General features: G+C 48.2%; 1 protein-coding gene across 3 annotated transcripts in view; it reads right to left on the bottom strand.

Annotated features, from left to right (window-relative positions):
- Positions 1-4,147: 4,147 nt before the first annotated feature.
- HOMER2 (homer scaffold protein 2) overlaps positions 4,148-17,509 on the bottom strand; it is a 101,617-nt gene continuing 88,255 nt past the window's right edge. For all 3 annotated transcript variants that reach the window (XM_033189144.1, XM_033189146.1, XM_033189145.1), the window contains exons 5-9: positions 13,383-13,489; positions 9,737-9,893; positions 7,235-7,345; positions 6,318-6,398; positions 4,148-5,068 (exon numbers count right to left, since the gene is read on the bottom strand). In XM_033189144.1, coding sequence (XP_033045035.1) covers positions 4,880-5,068; positions 6,318-6,398; positions 7,235-7,345; positions 9,737-9,893; positions 13,383-13,489 — 645 coding nt within the window. In that variant the 3' untranslated portion in view covers positions 4,148-4,879. The remainder of the gene's footprint in view (positions 5,069-6,317; positions 6,399-7,234; positions 7,346-9,736; positions 9,894-13,382; positions 13,490-17,509) is intronic.

Consider the following 17,509-nt stretch of genomic DNA (forward strand, 5'->3'; position numbering starts at 1 on the left):
GCCTGTCACATCGTAAGACAACTCTCACAACTGATGTAAAGTCGAGACTTTTATTAAAAGCAGTACAAGAGGGTAAAAACAATAACACAGCCCCACAGCTGTGAATCATCAGTCCTGCCCATCACTTGCCAAAACACACACCACTTGGGACTCTGCCGTGGTTTGTCAGCTCCTGCCAGGTGCCTGGGGGGTCTCTGGGGCCTGGGAGACCACTTTGCCGCAAGACTGTGCACCGTCAAAGAGAGTAGGGCACTGCACAATTCCACTTCAAACCAAAGACCTACAAACTCTTCTTCTGGGAAATGGATTGCAGAACATAGAACATCACCACCAGAAACAGAAAATAAAGTCTCCTCTTAGACATACATATTTTTAATTGAAAACCCTTCCTTACTGTTTCTCCCACTTCCCCTTTTGCTGTTTCTTCACACACACATACGCACACGCACATGCGCACACGCACATGCACACACGCACGCTGTCCTAAGTTCACTAGAACATTTCATCCAGTTCAAAATTCTTACCAAAGCCACCTTCCTGCCTGGGTACTGTTTAAAGCCAAACTAGAAAACCCATATTCTTGAGATAGGTACGTGGAAGAGGCATGTAAGTAACACACATTTCTAGACTAGACAGGAGTCCCTCTCCATGCCAAAACTCCCATCATCTCCAGAATATATACTGTTTCTTTGGGGAAGCCATGTACTCAGAAATTAGGGTCCTTTTAAACCATGCATATCATTTAAAAATATACATGGACATTGATCTTGCAAGCTTCTAGTTTGCAAGTGCTTCAAAATCTAGTGACGTCTCAAGGCAATGAAATAATTTAACTTCTAGAAGGATGAATGGAACAAACAATCCGCTTCTGGATATTAGCAAAGACCAGTGGCTGGCTCCCTCTTTCGAGTGCCTGTGCTAAGTCACATCACATCTGCCTTCTTCCCAAAGGTGCATCTGGCCACACGTGAGGTCCCACCATAAGGTCCCTAGCATGTCCTGTGGTTGGCTCTCATCCAAAATTGTCCCTGGTTTCTATAGAGAAGGAGACTTTTCTAAAGATAAAGAGCCCTGTTAAAATGGGCAGATGATGATGTTTCTGGGAGGCATATTCACTGTATTATGCTCCACCCTTTACTTGATGTTTTGCATCAAATGTAGTCTACAGCAGGCAGGCGCCTGCCCATCACCACCATGAAGGCTGGAGAACAACTGCCCTCTGTGCACAGTCTTCCTCGGTGTTGATTAGGTCCCATTCAAGCTGCTCCCACCACTGACCAGGGTTGCTCCCTCCCCAGAAAGCCAGAAAGGTGTGCATCTCCGGGAAGGGGCGGGCAGTGGAGAGGCCACCCCCAGCCAGAACTCTGCTTCCATTCCTGTGATCTCAGGGCCTCCCACTTGTTTTGAACATACTGCTCTGCCTCCACTAAAGCCATCAATAAAGAACTCGGGGTGTGTTTGTTTTCCATAGAACTGGCCTCACAGGCAGACACATCATTTTAACCAACTTTCTTGGAAAGATTCCTACAAAACCAGAATCATTCGAAAGTTGAACTTACTGTTTCTAATGAACATTCCTAGATGTCATTCAGATTCACACCTGAATCTGAATTCAGGTAAACTGTCCTTTGCTGTGGACACATATTAAAATAATATAATTGTAATATGCTCTTATCAAGATATGAGAATTATTTTCTCTTGGCACCCACGGGTCACCAAAGGGACTAGAGTGGCATGGCTCAAAAGATACTGCATCAAGGTCCGGGAGACCTGGATGCAGAGTCCATGCTGCTGGTCACCACTGGGTGACCCTGGGCGTGTCACTTTCTCTGTCTCTACTTCCCGTCTGCAAAATGCAGGTGACAGGCTCTGCCCTGTTCTCTCATCCAATTAAAGTCTAATGTGATGGCAGGCAGGAGAGATGAAACTGAGGGGTCACACAAGTTCGATGTCTTGTGTGGATACTGGTTCTCTTTCCCTCCAAGGCCTGACCACACTGTCCCAACCTGTCGCTCTGTTGGTTTTACATTCCCCGGGCGGCACTAGGAAGGCTTCCTCGCCACTCTCAACTTTAAAATGCATCCAGCTGGGTCTTGACTGGAATGAAAGGTTATTTTTAAATGTCCTCTTGGTTGAAGGGTTCCAAGTTTTAGTTGATCTCTTTTAGACACCAGGTTTCATGGAGGCAGAAGGAAAGTGTATCAAGGTATAGCAGCCAGTCTTGGGAACACCAAAATCAGGAGACCTCATTTGCAAACTAAAAGTGCAGTCCTGGCCCTACACCTTCCAGGCAGCACAAGTGGCTGCGATGCTCATGGAGTGAATGGCTTACGTTCTGCCTGCTTCTGGTGTAAGGTTACGACAACAGTACTGAGACTGAGCTGGATGTCCGAATAAACAAGGGCACATCACACCAGCTCAAGGGAGCACCGTCCAGGTTGCTCCAGGGCCATTATTATCTTCAGAGAAAAGCAGAAGGAATGTAAAAGTTCAGTGCTTTTGTAAAAGCTGTTGTGCTTTCACGGCCAAGCCCAACTTACCTTTCCCTTTAAGGGAGTGCGTACTACTCTTAGCTCCGGGGCTGCAACAGCTGTAGAGCTGGACACACAGCAGGAGAAATCCAAGTTCCTCACCTGCTGCCCACAGGATGCTCACCACACTCTTCAGTGGTTGGTGAGCTGGGATCATGGGTCTCGACTGCACAGCAGCGCACTGTGGAAATGGCTCTTCCAACATTTTCTACACCTCCACTTCCAGAGTTTTCTAAAGTCACTGCTATCAGAATGCACAAATGGCTTTGGTAACTACTCTATGGATGTGTTACCTGAGCATTCTCTTGTCAGTCAAGAGGGCTCTTTCTAGATTCATAAGTCACCTGATAGAGGCAGAGGTCATCTGAAGACCCAAGTGGAGGGTGTTTAGAACCCAGTGTCCACCGCTTCCACACAGCCACACACCCAGCCTGCTGCTGAGCGGACCAGGCTGGCTTGAGAATCCCCTCATCCTGCTGCTGGGCCACGGGGCTGACTCACAGCCAGCTCAGCTCTCTGGTCTCCGGGTGCAGCCAGTAGGGGGGTGCTACCAACTGTCCTGAGAGCCATCTGGAGCTCTGGAGAAAGGGCAGGGCCAGCAGCAGACTACCCCAAATCACAAACAGGGCTGGCCACGCTTTCCACTTCCTGTCTGCCAAGAGCCCTGTGTACTCAACCAAAGCCCCCACTTACCCTGCGGGGGCTCCTCTAAAAGTGCCTTGGTGCTCCAGATCCCCAGCCTTCCCTTCTATCCGCATCCCAAACAAGACTCCCTGGCTCAGAGAGGCGTCTCAGTGAGGGAAAGGGAAGGAAAGCAGGAGGACTCATGTGTTCACCTTGGGGCCCGGGGTACCTGTGTGCAGACCCCATCTCCCTCCCTCTTCGGGTTGTTTGTTCATTAATCCAAATTCAGCAGGGAGAAACTCTAACTGTGTCCGTGGGAGAAGGTTTTTAGAAGGAGTAGTCCGCTTAGGTGGTTCTCAAAGGGGTAAGGGGGCACCAAAGCCTCCCCCCTGCCTAAGGCATATAGAGATGTGTGGGGCCAGAGATTCAAAACATCTTGCCATACACCGGCAATCTCCCAGGGCAGGATGCCGACAGCACCCACAGGCCCGCTGGCCCCACTGAGCAGCTCTGTGAGAGAGGAGAGGTTTATGGCTGCAGTTCCTTCCCTAGGAGAAACTGAGAAAGGCAGGAGGCAGAGCTGGGTGGAACACCTCTGTCATGAGGGCCACGGCTTGTCGGCTGAGCTGCTCTCTCCCCCCGATTGCCTGCGATTTCTTCTCAATTGTCCAGACCCTTAAAAGAATCCCACCCTAGGTCCCAAGCCCTGGGCAGCCCCTATACCTGGAATCCCTGGGTCACCATTCCTAGGGGAGAAGGTGATTCGAGGGTTGGAGAGCCCCAGGGGCAGAGCATCATGGATGGGCTCCAGGGGCCTGAGACCAGTTCCTGCAGCTTCCCCTTCTCCCTCCCTGTCCCAGGGCCACCCAAGACGCAGCTTGGGTTTGACCGGACAGTCATGTCTGATAACTACCCAGCACAGCAAAGATGGTGCATCATTCAACAGGGTCCCAGCTCTGCTGTGGGGTTTGATTAAAACACTAAATTCTGTGTACACATTTAGTAGAACAAACATTTATTAAGCACCTACTTAGTGCCAGGCATTGTGCTAGGCACCCTCACTGTGTGCTGTTCCCACAGCACAATCATCTGCTCAGAAATTAAAACCAAGAAAAGGAACACTGTCGCAACCATACAAACTGGGGGGCAGGGGCAGTATCGTGGATGCAGGCGACTCCCGGGCCAGAAAACGCACCCACCAGAAGCTTGTTTTCCATCTCTCAATAAGTTTCCACTAAACAGTTGTTTTAAATAAAGCCTCTCGATGTTGATGGAGAAGAATGTTGTTCTCTCTGTGCCCCCCGGGGCTGGTGCCTGATGGACATTCAAATACTCTGAATGCTATTTGATAAAAGGAGCCTGATGGCCTGGTGTAAAGAATATCAATATTTGGATTAGAAAATGCATTTTTTCAGTTCATATGGTTGCAACAGCCCTTATGAAAGATATAAACATCCCTGCCCTGACTGCGAAAATGTTGAAGGTAGACCTAGTTCTGGGTTCCTGAGTCAGAATCTTCCAGTTGTCCACAACCTCACAAGGCCAGAGAAGCGAGAGGAGATTTCTATTCTGGAAAGGAGTGAGTGGACGGCACAGCTGGTTTGGAAACACGACAAACTGCACCTGCATTTACAGAAGCAATGCACACAGAAGAACGTCCTAGAGCTATCTGGTCTCGCACACACGCTTGGGACTCACGGGCGGGGCCCGGGCCTTGGCCAGCCCTAGTTATCGGTGCCCAGCTTGGAGAGGCCTCGGCGGAAGTCATGCAGGTCGTCAATCTTCCCATCCAGCACCTCCAGGAAGCTCTTCAACTCCACCTTCAGGTGGCGCTGTCGGTATTTGCTCTCCTCAATGTCTGTCTTTAAGGAACGCACTTTGTCTTCCAGGTTTTGATTGTCTCTCTCTGCCGCCTGGCAAAGCAAAAGGGAGAAGGGTCCTGGAAAATTGAGTGATGAGAGTCGTCCTTCAAAACCTGCTACAGCTGAACCAACCATTCTCCATCCACCCTGAGGGCCTGGGCAAGGGCCTAAGCTCCCTGGAGACATGCTACCCCAGCACAAAAGCCTGTGACCAAGATATCAGAAGGGAAGCAGCAGGCACTTCAGTGACCTCCTCCTTTCCTGCCTGCTCTCCCACTGAGGGACCGACACCCGGCCCGAAAACCCAAGACCCAACAAAGCAGGCAGAACGCAGAGTCCTGCCTGAGGGAGACCTCACACAGGGCCCAGCAGGGAAAGTCTGAAATCCCCGTCTGAGTGGCTAGCAGAGACCACATTTCAGTTCCATCCTGAGAGACAGAAGAGATGGGAAAGTGGCTCATTCCCCTGGTCCCACAGAGAGGCGTGGCCTCCTCAGTCCCAGGCCAGCCTCTGGCCCTCGGTGAGGAAGGACTGGCCATGCCATTGACTCAGGGACAGCCAGTCTGTGCACCCTCTGATGCTGTTACCATGGAGATGTTCTGTGGCGCTGGGCCCCACAAGCCTATAGAGACACATCTAGGTAAATTACATGCAGGTTCCCAAAGATAGGACAGCTGTGAGTCCTTAAATGAGCCATAAGCCTTGCATTCTTCATATCAGAGAAGAGCTTTATGTTGAGGGCATAAACAGAGACTTTTCTGAACATGTGCACAGGAACCAGTTACCAATTCCAGGGTCGTGTAACTACATGAAGCGCTGTGTGTATATCAGAGGGCCTGCAGGGAGGAGGCCCTCCGAGGTGGAGGAGGCCCTGAAAATCCTCATTTTAGTGATCAGGAATCTGAGCCTAGGGAGGAAGGCCTGCCCAAGGTCAGTGCCCAAGGTCACTGGCAGGGGAGTGGCTGAGGTGGCCCCACACCCTGACCCTGGGCTCTCAGGCCACCCCACCCTGCTCCTCACTCCCACCAGGGTTCTGCAAGGAAACAGTCGTCTACACTGTGGTGATGCACAGGAACCTTCACAGAACTGGAAAAACCAAAAGACAAACACTGCCGAGTCTGCCCCAAGGGCAGGGGTGGATGCAGTACCATCTGGCGTGCAGTTACCGCCAGCTTTTTGTGAACAGAAACTCTCTCCTTCAGCATCTCAGTGTGAAAGTGATGGGAAGCGGGAAAATGAGTACCACGACATTTGTGCCTTCTTGTCTGAGCCAGGATGGCTGTGCCCCCCACCCACGTACCTCTAGCTTCTCAGAGACATATTCGCACTCTGACATGAGCTGAGGTATGATTTCACTTTGTTTTCGGAGATCTTTCAGCTCCTACATGAAAAAAAATTTGAGATAGAACATGAAAGCAAGTCAGATAAAATATATTCTTGAAAATCACCAATGTGTGCACACTCGTGGAAGCAGCTTTGGGAACCTGTTCTGTTTGCATAGACAGTGACAGCGACCATGCGAATACTTCATCTCAGGGAATTTCATGGGTGAAGTGTCACATGCCTTGTCATGTGAAGTCTGTACACACCACAACAAGGCAGATGTTTTTCCAATTTCTGTTTTATAGGTGGAGAAAGTGAGGTCTACAGAGTTTGGTAACGTGTGCACAGCCTCCAACATGTGCGCACTTAACTGTCTGACCCCTAGAAAATAAATGACTGTAGGCCAGGCATGGTGGCGTGAGTCTATAGTCCCAGTTACACAGGAGGCTGAGGTGGGCAGATTGCTTGAGCCCAATTCAAGACCAGCCTGGGCAACATAATCAGACTCCATCTTAAATAAAATAAATAAATTTTGAATTTTTTTAAAAAAGAAAATAAGTGATTACATCATGGTTCTCTAGCGGCATTCATTTGGCAGCAAAACTCAACTTCTGAGGACAGATGACAAGAGTGTCTGAGTGTCTTGTGAAATATTCAATTCCCTTGTGGATCTGCATGACCGGCTATAGAATAGGGAGGACGGAGAGGCAGCAGAGGTCATGGGGAGGCCTTTGCTCCAGCCTGTCCACACCCTGGTGTGGCTCCCAGCTCTCTTTCCAGGCTGCTATCCAGGCAACTGCCTGGGCCAGTCATATGCCCCAGCACACCTGCTGTGTGCCACCCCGCAAGGCCAAGAGGACACCCAGGGGCCCTGCTCGGAGCATCATTACTCACTGTCTCCTTTTCTCGGAGCTCTGCCTCCAGCTCCTCGATCCTCCTCTTCAGTTGTGTGTTCTTCTCCTTCTCTCTGTTGATCTCACTGCATTGTTCTTCCAGCTCATCAATCTTCAATACACACCATACAGGAAAGCAGGGGTGCAGCTTACGTTAGTCATTAAGCAAGAGATCACCACAGCTACACTTTTGTTTTCTTTTAAAATAAACCCTAATCTAATCCACTTATGAGTTTTTCTTTGTGGCTATGAACAAACCCCATGCAGCTCCACATGGGGCTGCGGCAGCGCCTGCGTGGGGCCCGCTCTGCACATGCCTTACAGAGGCATCTTATCAGCAGAGCCAAGTAAGTAACAAAACCCGCCTTCAAGATGCTCTGGGCTTCTGGTTTCCTCTCATGGCTGTAAGGAAGTAGATTCAGATTTGCTTTAAGGATCCATCACAAGCAAGGGCCAGGTGTCCCTGGATTGATCTGCTTTTCCCCAGAATGACTGTTACACCACTGTAACCATGTCCTGCATTATTCTGTTTCATCTCAATGGTTTAAGCCAGCAGGGTAGAAAACCAAGCAACTCACGGTACAGTGGCTGCCAAAAAGGGAAGCAATGACATTTTGAACATTATAAATCAAGGTGACCTTCCCCTGGGGATGCACATGGAAGGGGCCTGGCCTGTGGGCCTCTTCCCTGAGGCTGAACGGCAAATCCCCAGATTGCATCTTTCCGTCCTTCCCAAGGCTGACCCCTCAAAACAGTTACCTATGTGGAACAGGGGTGCAAGGGCCTGGCACTCTCACACTGCCATTGGATGCTGGGGGCCAAAATGTGTGTGCAGAGTGGATAGCAGGCGTGGACCCCCCCATGCAACACAAAAGCACTGTAGTGATGAAGTCCCCCTGAACAGGCAGCAGTAGTCCTTGATATGAAGGGCACCCAGGACACTTCCCAGAGGCAGCCTGCACCAAGCCTTGGGGTCTGAACTCCCAGCCCCTGCTGCCGCTGGACACCACACCAACTTCCGCCTCCAACCCTGGGAGGCAAGCTTGTGACATGTCCCACCCAGGGAGGTCGACACTCCTCCAAGGGAGCGAGTTGTGTGTGATGATCTTCCTCCACTCCCCGGGCACTGCTGCTGGCTATCAGACTGAGACCAAAGTGAGAAACTCAGCTTTTCTTGAAAATGCAAGAAAGGGCAATCGATCCCTCTGGCAGGCAGATCTGCCAGGCCTGGGGTGGGAACGTGCAAAGTCAGCAATTGGCCTGGTGCCCAACCATCAGCACTTTCAGCACCAAGATGAAAAAATGACACGTGACACTTTTATGTGGCATTAGCATGAACGTAAGACAGTGTGACCACGGGCTGGGATGCAGGGGCCCTCCAGGTTGGGCAGGGCAGGGCATAAAAGGGGTCAAGGGGAAGTGAACACCAATCTAAATGGGTCCTGTCCCCCTAAAACCCTGCACTGATGGAGCATACTCCAAAGCCTATGTGTTTATAGCAGAAGGATTAATCACCATCAAAACGAGGTTAGCAGAGAAACCTCAAGACCTCAATGGGGAATCTCTGGCCACCCCAAAAGCACCTTATGAACTAGAGTTTGACTAATGACAGGGAATGTTACAGGTGCATTTTCAAACAAATAAAAATGCCAGGATTGGAGAGTAGAGGGCGTATGACAGGTCAGCACCTGTCCACCCTCCTCATGCCTCAAGCACCACAATCCTTTTCCCAACTCCAAATTTACATGTTTAGAAATAATAATGTGAATGGAAGCAGGACTTCCAAGCAGGCGCAGCTCACCATCTCCCAAGTCTGTTTCTCACCTACCCTCTGGGTCCCCTTCCTCCATGGAGGGTCAGTGAACCACAGAAATGCTGAGGGAGGGAACTCTGGGAGGGACAAGGCTGACACCTCCAGTTTATCTTCTCCTCAGTAAGGGGAATTATAAAACTTGGTTCAGAAAAGGTAACGAGTCTGGCCAGGCGCAGTGGTTCACGCCTGTAATCCTGGCACTTTGAGAGGCTGAGGCGGGTGGATCACCTGAGGCCAGGAGTTTGAGACCATCCTGGTCAACATGGTGAAACCCTGCCTCTACTAAAAATACAAAAATTAGCCAGGCGTGGTGGCAGGCGCCTGTAATCCCCACCTACTTGGGAGGCTGAAGCAGAAGAATTGCTTGAACCTGGGAGATAGGAGGCTGTAGTGAGCTGAGATCACGCTACTGCACTCCAGCCTGGGCGACAGAGCGAGACTCCATCTCAAAAAAAAAAAAAAAAAGAAAATAAAAACAGAAACGGTAACGAGTCAGTTATGTATGTGATTAAATTCCTACTAAGAAAGGCAGGGAAGGGGAGGGATGTTCCCGTGGAAGAGGCAGCAAGTCTTCCTCCAGCCATGGGGATAAGGGCAAAGTTGGGGGTGGAGAAAAAGGGTTGGGGGTGCCCTCATCTCCTGCTGCCCACGCCAGCTGGCCTCGGGGCTCACTGTGCCCACCACACCCACCTTGTTGCGGAGCCGGTCGTTCTCATCACGGCAGATGGAGAACTGCCTCTTCCATTGCTCCACACTGGCTGATGACTCCTGCAGTGCTGTGGTCAGCCGGGCATTGCTCTCCCGCAGGGTCTGCAGCTCGATCTCCCATTTCTTCACGTTGGCAGCGCTGCAGGATGGGGACGGGCAGTGACGACAGGGTGGATGCTGTCCCGTCTGGCTGTGCCTCCGCCCACCTGGGGAAGGTGACTCTGCCACCCCTCAGCACACCCTTGGGGGCCCACGCCATCTCCCCACAGTGAGCTGGCAGGTGGGTGTGGCTGCCCTGATCGAGCTCCAGGAGGGACTGGCTCCTCTCTCTGGTGTAGACATGTCATCCTGCGGTCTATACACAATTCTGGGGCCAGGCACAGTGGTTCACACCTGTAATCCCAGCACTTTGGGAGGCTGAGGCGGGTGGATTATGAAGTCAAGAGATCGAGACCATCCTGGTCAACATGGTGAAAACCCACTTCTACTAAAAATACAAAAAAATTAGCTGGGCATGGTGGCAGGCACCTGTAGTCCCAGCTACTTGGGAGGCTGAGGCAGGGGGATCACTCAAGCCCAGGAGTTCAAGGCTGCAGTAAGCTATGATCACACCACTGCACTACAGCTGGGGTGACAGAGACTCTGCCTCAAAAAAATAAAAACAAATAAATAAACAAACAAACAAACAAACAAATCTAGCTCTCACAATTGCCTGATGAGTAAGAAAAGAGACCAGTTGCAGTTCTGCCCTTTGAAGTACCTGACAAAGAGCCACAGTCCAAAGGCAGGTGGTTGGATCTAAGGGTCACATGTGCTTTCTGGAATTCCTAGGTCAGATCACAGCTGGGCGAGCTGAGTGGGAGAGGTGGGTGCCAACCCTGTGGCAGCTCTAGCTGGGGAAGGGGACAGGCTGCCTCTGGGAGACTCCTGAAGAGACTGTGAGTGCGGCCTTGAGTGGAACACGGGCCCTGTGAGGTGATGGAAAGTTTACTAGCCATGTGACCTTGGGCAAGGAGTCACTTTGTCACCTGGAATTCAGTTTCCTCAACTGTAAAATGGGGGGAATTTCAAAATGACAGCTTCTCTTATGGACTGAATGCTTGAGATCTCCCTAAATTCATGTTGAAACCCCACCCCTAATGTGATGGTCTTAGGAGATGGGGGTGGGGAGGTGGGGCAGCTGGGGGGCTGGTGGGGTGAAGTTGAGAGGTAATTAGGGTTAGGTGAGGGCATAAGGATGGAGTCCTTATGAATGGGATCCAGGTCTTTACAAGAGTCCTCAGAGAGCTCACCTCCTCTCCCCACCTGTGAAGACACAGGGAGAAGACTGTGGTCTATGAACCAGGAAGCAGGCCCTCACCAGACACCAGGTCTGCCAGTGCCTTGATCTTGGACTTTCTAGCCTCTAGAACTATGAGAAATAAAGATTTGTTGTTTAAGCCACCCAGTTCATGGTATTTTGTTATAGCAACCTGAGCAAAGACCGCTTCTAAGATGATACAGCATTTTTTTTTTTTTTTTGAGACAGAGTCTTGCTCTGTCAACCAGGCTGGAGTGCAGTGGCATGATCTTGGCTCACTGCAATCTCCGCCTCCCGGGTTCAAGTAATTCTCCTGCCTCAGCCTCCTGAGTAGCTGGGATTACAGGCATGCACCACCGTGCCCAGTTAATTTTTGTATTTTTAGTAGAGATGGGGTTTCACCATGTGGCCCAGGCTGGTCTCGAACTCCTGATCTCAAGTGATCCGCCCGCCTCAGCCTCCCAAAGCACTGGGATTACAGGCATGTCCCACCACGCTGGCCAGGTGAGCAGAAAGCCCTGGGTGTGCTCATGGGACAGCCCTACACCATGAAGTCCAGCCCAGCCTGTGTGCAATGCTCCACATTCTCAAGATACAAAATCATAAGCACCACTCATACAGTAAATTAAAATCTTACTGATATCATTATGGGGATTGTGTTACATTTATAGATCCATTTAGGAGAAACTGATACTTTGAAAATATCAAGGCTTTTTGCCACTTCCCAACAGAATGTCTATTTATTAAACAATTATTTTATAAACCTTGAAATCATTTTAAAGTTTGCTTCACATAGATCTTGTATATTTAAGTTTATTTCTATAGAGTTTATGGTTCTAGTTCATATTGTAAAGGATCTCTTCCTCAAATATATATTCCACATGATTTTTTTGTATATAGGTGACTGAGTTTTGTGTGATTTCATATTTTTAATAGTTTATGTTTTCACATGCATTTCTCAGATGTTCAAAATTCTTTTTTTTTTTTTTTTTTTTTTTTTTTGAGACAAGAGTCTCACTCTGTCACCCAGGCCGGAGTGCGGTGGTGCAATCTCAGCTCACTGCAACCTCTGCCACCTCCCAGGCTCAAGCAATCCTCCCAACTGAGCCTCCAGAGTAGCTGGGTCTACAGGTAAACACCACCATAGCTGGCTAGTTTTTAAAATATTTTTTCTAGAGACAGGGTTTCATCATGTTACCCAGGCTGGTCTCGAACTCTAGGCTCAAGTGATCTGCCTGCCTTGGCCTCCCAAACTGTTGGGATTATAGGCAGGAGCCACCATGCCTGACCAAGAGTCAATCTTATAGATACGTAAATGATAAATTTGGTTCCTCAAAAACAAAACAAAGCACAAGCACAGGGGTGCATCAACACACACACACACCCTGTCTCCACACATGTACACTCACACAATCACACACACTCTAACATACATACTCTGACACTACCAGAGTCACGCACACTCGCCCTCTCTCCACACATTTACATACACACAATCTCTCTCACACACTCTTTCCCACACACACACACACCCTCTCTCCACACATTTACATACACACAATCTCTCTCTCACACACTCTTTCCCACACACACACACACCCTCTCTCCACACATTTACATACACACAATCTCTCTCTCACACACTCTCTTTCCCACACACACACACACCCTCTCTCCACACATTTACATACACACAATCTCTCTCACACACTCTTTCCCACACACACACACACCCTCTCTCCACACATTTACATACACACAATCTCTCTCACACACTCTCTTTCCCACACACACACTCGCCCTCTCTCCACACATTTACATACACACAATCTCTCTCACACACTCTCTTTCCCACACACACACACACCCTCTCTCCACACATTTACATACACACAATCTCTCTCACACACTCTCCCACACACACACACACACCCTCTCTCCACACATTTACATACACACAATCTCTCTCACACACTCTCTTTCCCACACACACACACACCCTCTCTCCACACATTTACATACACACAATCTCTCTCTCACACTCTCTTTCCCACACACACACACACCCTCTCTCCACACATTTACATACACACAATCTCTCTCTCACACTCTCTCTTTCCAACACACACACAAATGGATGCTGATGTGGTTGGCCAGAGCAGGGCCATAAAGCCAGCTGGCCTTCCTTTCACCAGGAGACAAGAGTGGATGCTCCAAGCAGGTCCCAGTTTTCTCTCTCAATTTCCTGAAACCCTGTCCAGCAAGAAAGGCTTCCAGGGAAGTGTTGAAGGTGGTGAAAATAGGATCTGGACTTTAAAACAGCCTTACCTCTGCGTCAAGGCAATCTTCAGCTTATCATTCTCAGACTTCAGGTGCGTGTTGGCTGGACCGGTGTGAGAGGCCTTTTCATCATCCGTCCCATTGACACTGGATGCCTGAGTAGAAGATGGGGTTTCACACCCTGATTCCCAGCCACAGTGAATTACCTTCACGTTACTGCTTGCCCGCGTATCGGCAGCAAGTTAGGCATAATAAGAAACTGTTTATGAGTGTGGATGAACCAACTCATCCAACCAGAATGCGGCAAAGACTAACAAGTTTAAAAACAAAAGAAAACAAACAAACAAAAAAAGAAAACAAAACCTAACAAAGACTATCAAGACCAAAGAAAAAGGCACTGAACAGACCATATGGAGTTCACAAAGTCTGTGTGCTTTACTGACAAGGGAACACCTGGGCCAGTGCTCAGAGCCTTTTTACTTAAGCCTTATGGAGAAACCTACCAAACTTGGAGACCTGGTCTCCCGAAATACCACAGGGCAGAAGCCACAAGGGAGGAGGGACTGTTAGAAACATGGAATGAAAAAGCACATATTAGAAATGGAGACAACTTAAATATCTTGGGGCTATGGAGAGTTAGATCAACACATTTATTTTTATTTTTTTATTTTTTTTGAGACGGAGTCTCGCTCTGTCGCCCAGGCTGGAGTGCAGTGGCCGGATCTCAGCTCACTGCCAAGCTCCGCCTCCCGGGTTTACGCCATTCTCTCGCCTCAGCCTCCCGAGTAGCTGGGACTACAGGCGCCCGCCATCTCGCCCGGCTAATTTTTTGTATATTTTAGTAGATACGATCAACACATTTATTAAAGAAACAAGAACCAGGTCCTGAAGTTTTCCAGCTTCCTTACTACTTAGTGTTGTTATGAATATGCTCAAGTGTTTTCCGTAAGTCATACCACATAGAGGTGAAATATCATCTGGTGCTAGATAAGACCTTAGAAAGATGTTATTTAGCCTCAAATAAGCACATGGGCAAAGGAAGAAACTAGAAGAGAATGGTGTATAAATCCAAGTTTCAATTTCTGAATTTCAAAAAAAAAAATGCCATAAACAAAATGAGTATAAAACAAAAACCTTATATATGCAGCAGCACATATGAAAAACAACATGTTGGCTGCACACTGTGGCTCATGCCTGTAATCCCAGCACTTTGGGAGGCTGAGGTAGGCAGATCACCTGAGGCCAGGAGTTTGACACCAGCCTGGCCAACATAGTGAAACCCCATCTCTACTAAAAACATAAAAATTAGCCAGGCATGGTGATGTGTGCCTATAATCACACCTACTTGGGAGGCTGAGGCAGGACTCAGGAGGCAGAGGTTGCAGTGAGCCGACCGAGATTGTGCCACTGCACTCCAGCCTGGGCAACAAGAGGGAAACTCCATCTCAAAAAGAAGAAAAAAAAAGTTAATATCTTTCCTATATTGACAAGCTCTTAGAGTCCTCATCTTTTAGAGGTACATGCTGAAATATTTATGGATGAAATTAAACATCTGGGATTTGCTTTAAAATATGGGGGGGGGAACAAGTGGGTGCATAAACAATTGGTCATAATTTCCTAATTGTTAAAGCTGAACTATGGGTACAGGAAGGTCTATTATACAATTATGCCTAGCTTTACATATGTTCAAAATTTTTTTGTGTTTAAAAAATAAAGCTCTTGAAAATCAATACCACAAAAGATGAACACCTTAAAAAAAGGGGTAGGTGGCCGGGCGCGGTGGCTCAAGCCTGTAATCCCAGCACTTTGGGAAGCCAAGACGGGCGGATCACGAGGTCAGGAGATCGAGACCATCCTGGCTAACACTGTGAAACCCCATCTCTACTAAAAAATACAAAAAACTAGCGGGGCGAGGTGGCGGGCGCCTGTAGTCCCAGCTACTCAGAGGCTGAGGCAGGAGAATGGCGTGAATCCGGGAGGCGGAGCTTGCAGTGAGCTGAGATCCGGCCACTGCACTCCAGCCTGGGCGACAGAGCGAGACTCCGTCTCAAAAAAAAAAAAAAAAGGGGGGTAGGTAATTGATATTTACAAAAGAAGAAAAGCATACAATCGATAAACATAAAAAATATTTAATCTCACTAGTAAAGAAATACAAAATGAAGGCCAGGCATGGTGGCTCACACCTGTAATCTCAGCACTTTGGGAGGCCAAGGTAGGCAGATCACTTGAGGTCAATAGTTCAAGACTAAGCCTGGCCAATATGGTGAAACCGTGTCTCTACTAAAATTACAAAAATTAGCCAGGCGTGGTGGCAGGCACCTGTAATCCCAGCTATTGGGGAAGCTGAGGCGGGAGGATCCCTTGAACCTGGGTGGCGGCGGTTGCAGTGAGCCAAGATCATACCATTGCACTCCAGCCTAGGCGACACAGCAAGACTCTGTCTCAAAAAAGAAAGAAAGATAGAAAATAGGAGAGAGAGAGAGAGAGAGAAAGGGAGAAAGAGAGAGGAAGGGAGGAAGGAAGGAAGGGAGGAAGGAAGGACTTTTCATCTGTCAAATTAACAAAGCTTTACTAATGAGGGTGTGGGAAGAAAAAGCCTTATTCACTGCAGGTGGGAGTTAGAATGGTATATTTCTGCAGGCTAAGTTTGTGGTATGCATCAAAAGCTTTAAAAACATCCATACCTTTAACCCAATATCTCCATTTCAAGAAGCTATGCAGAAACCACCAAATCCACAAAGATATGTAAGAATGTTCATCACAGTGTTATTCATATTAGTGAAAAATTAGAAATGCAGATGTCCTGAATTATAGAAGGTTAACCGAATAAGCTGTGATACAAACACTAGAATGCTGTCCAGTCATTAAAACAGTTTTGAAAAGGAATAATCATGACATAAAGTTGAAAGGTATAATATAAAATATATGCTGGAAATCTATGTTAGAAAGATACACACCAAAACAGTAACAAAATATCTTCAAGTGGTGAGAAGGTAGACGATTTTTATTTCCTTCTTTTTTTTTTTTTTTTTTTTTGAGACGGAGTCTCGCTCTGTCGCCCAGGCTAGAGTGCAGTGGCCGGATCTCAGCTCACTGCAAGCTCCACCTCCTGGGTTCACGCCATTCTCCTGCCTCAGCCTCCCGAGTAGCTGGGACTACAGGCGCCCGCCACCTCGCCCGGCTAGTTTTTTGTATTTTTTAGTAGAGACGGGGTTTCACCGTGTTAGCCAGGATGGTCTCGATCTCCTGACCTTGTGATCCACCCGTCTCGGCCTCCCAAAGTGCTGGGATTACAGGCTTGAGCCACCGCGCCCGGCCTCCTTCTTTACAGTATGGTATATTTTTCCTTTATACAATAAACATGTATTACATTTATAGTCACAAAACAGTCCCACATTAAGTGTTTTTGTAATTAGGCTGTTTAAATATCCAACTATTCAGAAAACTTAGTGTTCATACTCTAAGAGATTCAGGAAACCAAGTAATTGTGTGATTACTAATTTTAAAAAGCATACAAGGGCCGGGTGCAGTGGCTCACGCCTGTAATCCTAGCACTATGGGAGGCCAAGGCAAGCAGATCACCTGAGGTCAGGAGTTTGAGATCAGCCTGGCCAACATGGTGAAACTCCGTCTCTATTAAATACAAAAAAATTAGCCAGGCATGGTGGCGCATGCCTGTAATCCAGCTACTCGAGAGGCTGAGGCAGGAGAAACCTGGGAGGCAGAGGTTGCAGTAAGCAGAGGTTGCAGCAAGCTGAGATCGTGCCACTGCACTCCAGCCTGGGCAACAGAGTGAGTCTCTGTCTTAAAAATAAACAAAAAAACAAAAAAATAGTCTTTCCTTTTTTTTTTTTTAAATAGAGATGGGGTTTCACCATGTTGCCCAGGCTGGTCTCATGAGCTCAGGTCCACTGGTCTCAGCTTCCCAAAGCGCTGAGATTACAGGTGTGAGCTACTGTACCCAGCCTTAAAAAAATACATACAATAACCTCTATACCCGGGGAAATATCAGGAAGGGTAAATAAAGCTAAAGCTTAGAAACAAAAAGTCATTCCTAAATAATGCATATACATTAAATAACATCTTATTAGGTATACATGTATTTTTAAGATTTAAAATACTTAGCTTATGCCTGTAGTCCCAGCTACCTAGGAGGTCCAGGCAGGAGGACTACT

Source organism: Trachypithecus francoisi, unplaced genomic scaffold (genome assembly GCF_009764315.1).
Source record: "Trachypithecus francoisi isolate TF-2019V2 unplaced genomic scaffold, Tfra_2.0 Lachesis_group3, whole genome shotgun sequence".
NCBI lineage: Eukaryota > Metazoa > Chordata > Mammalia > Primates > Cercopithecidae > Trachypithecus > Trachypithecus francoisi.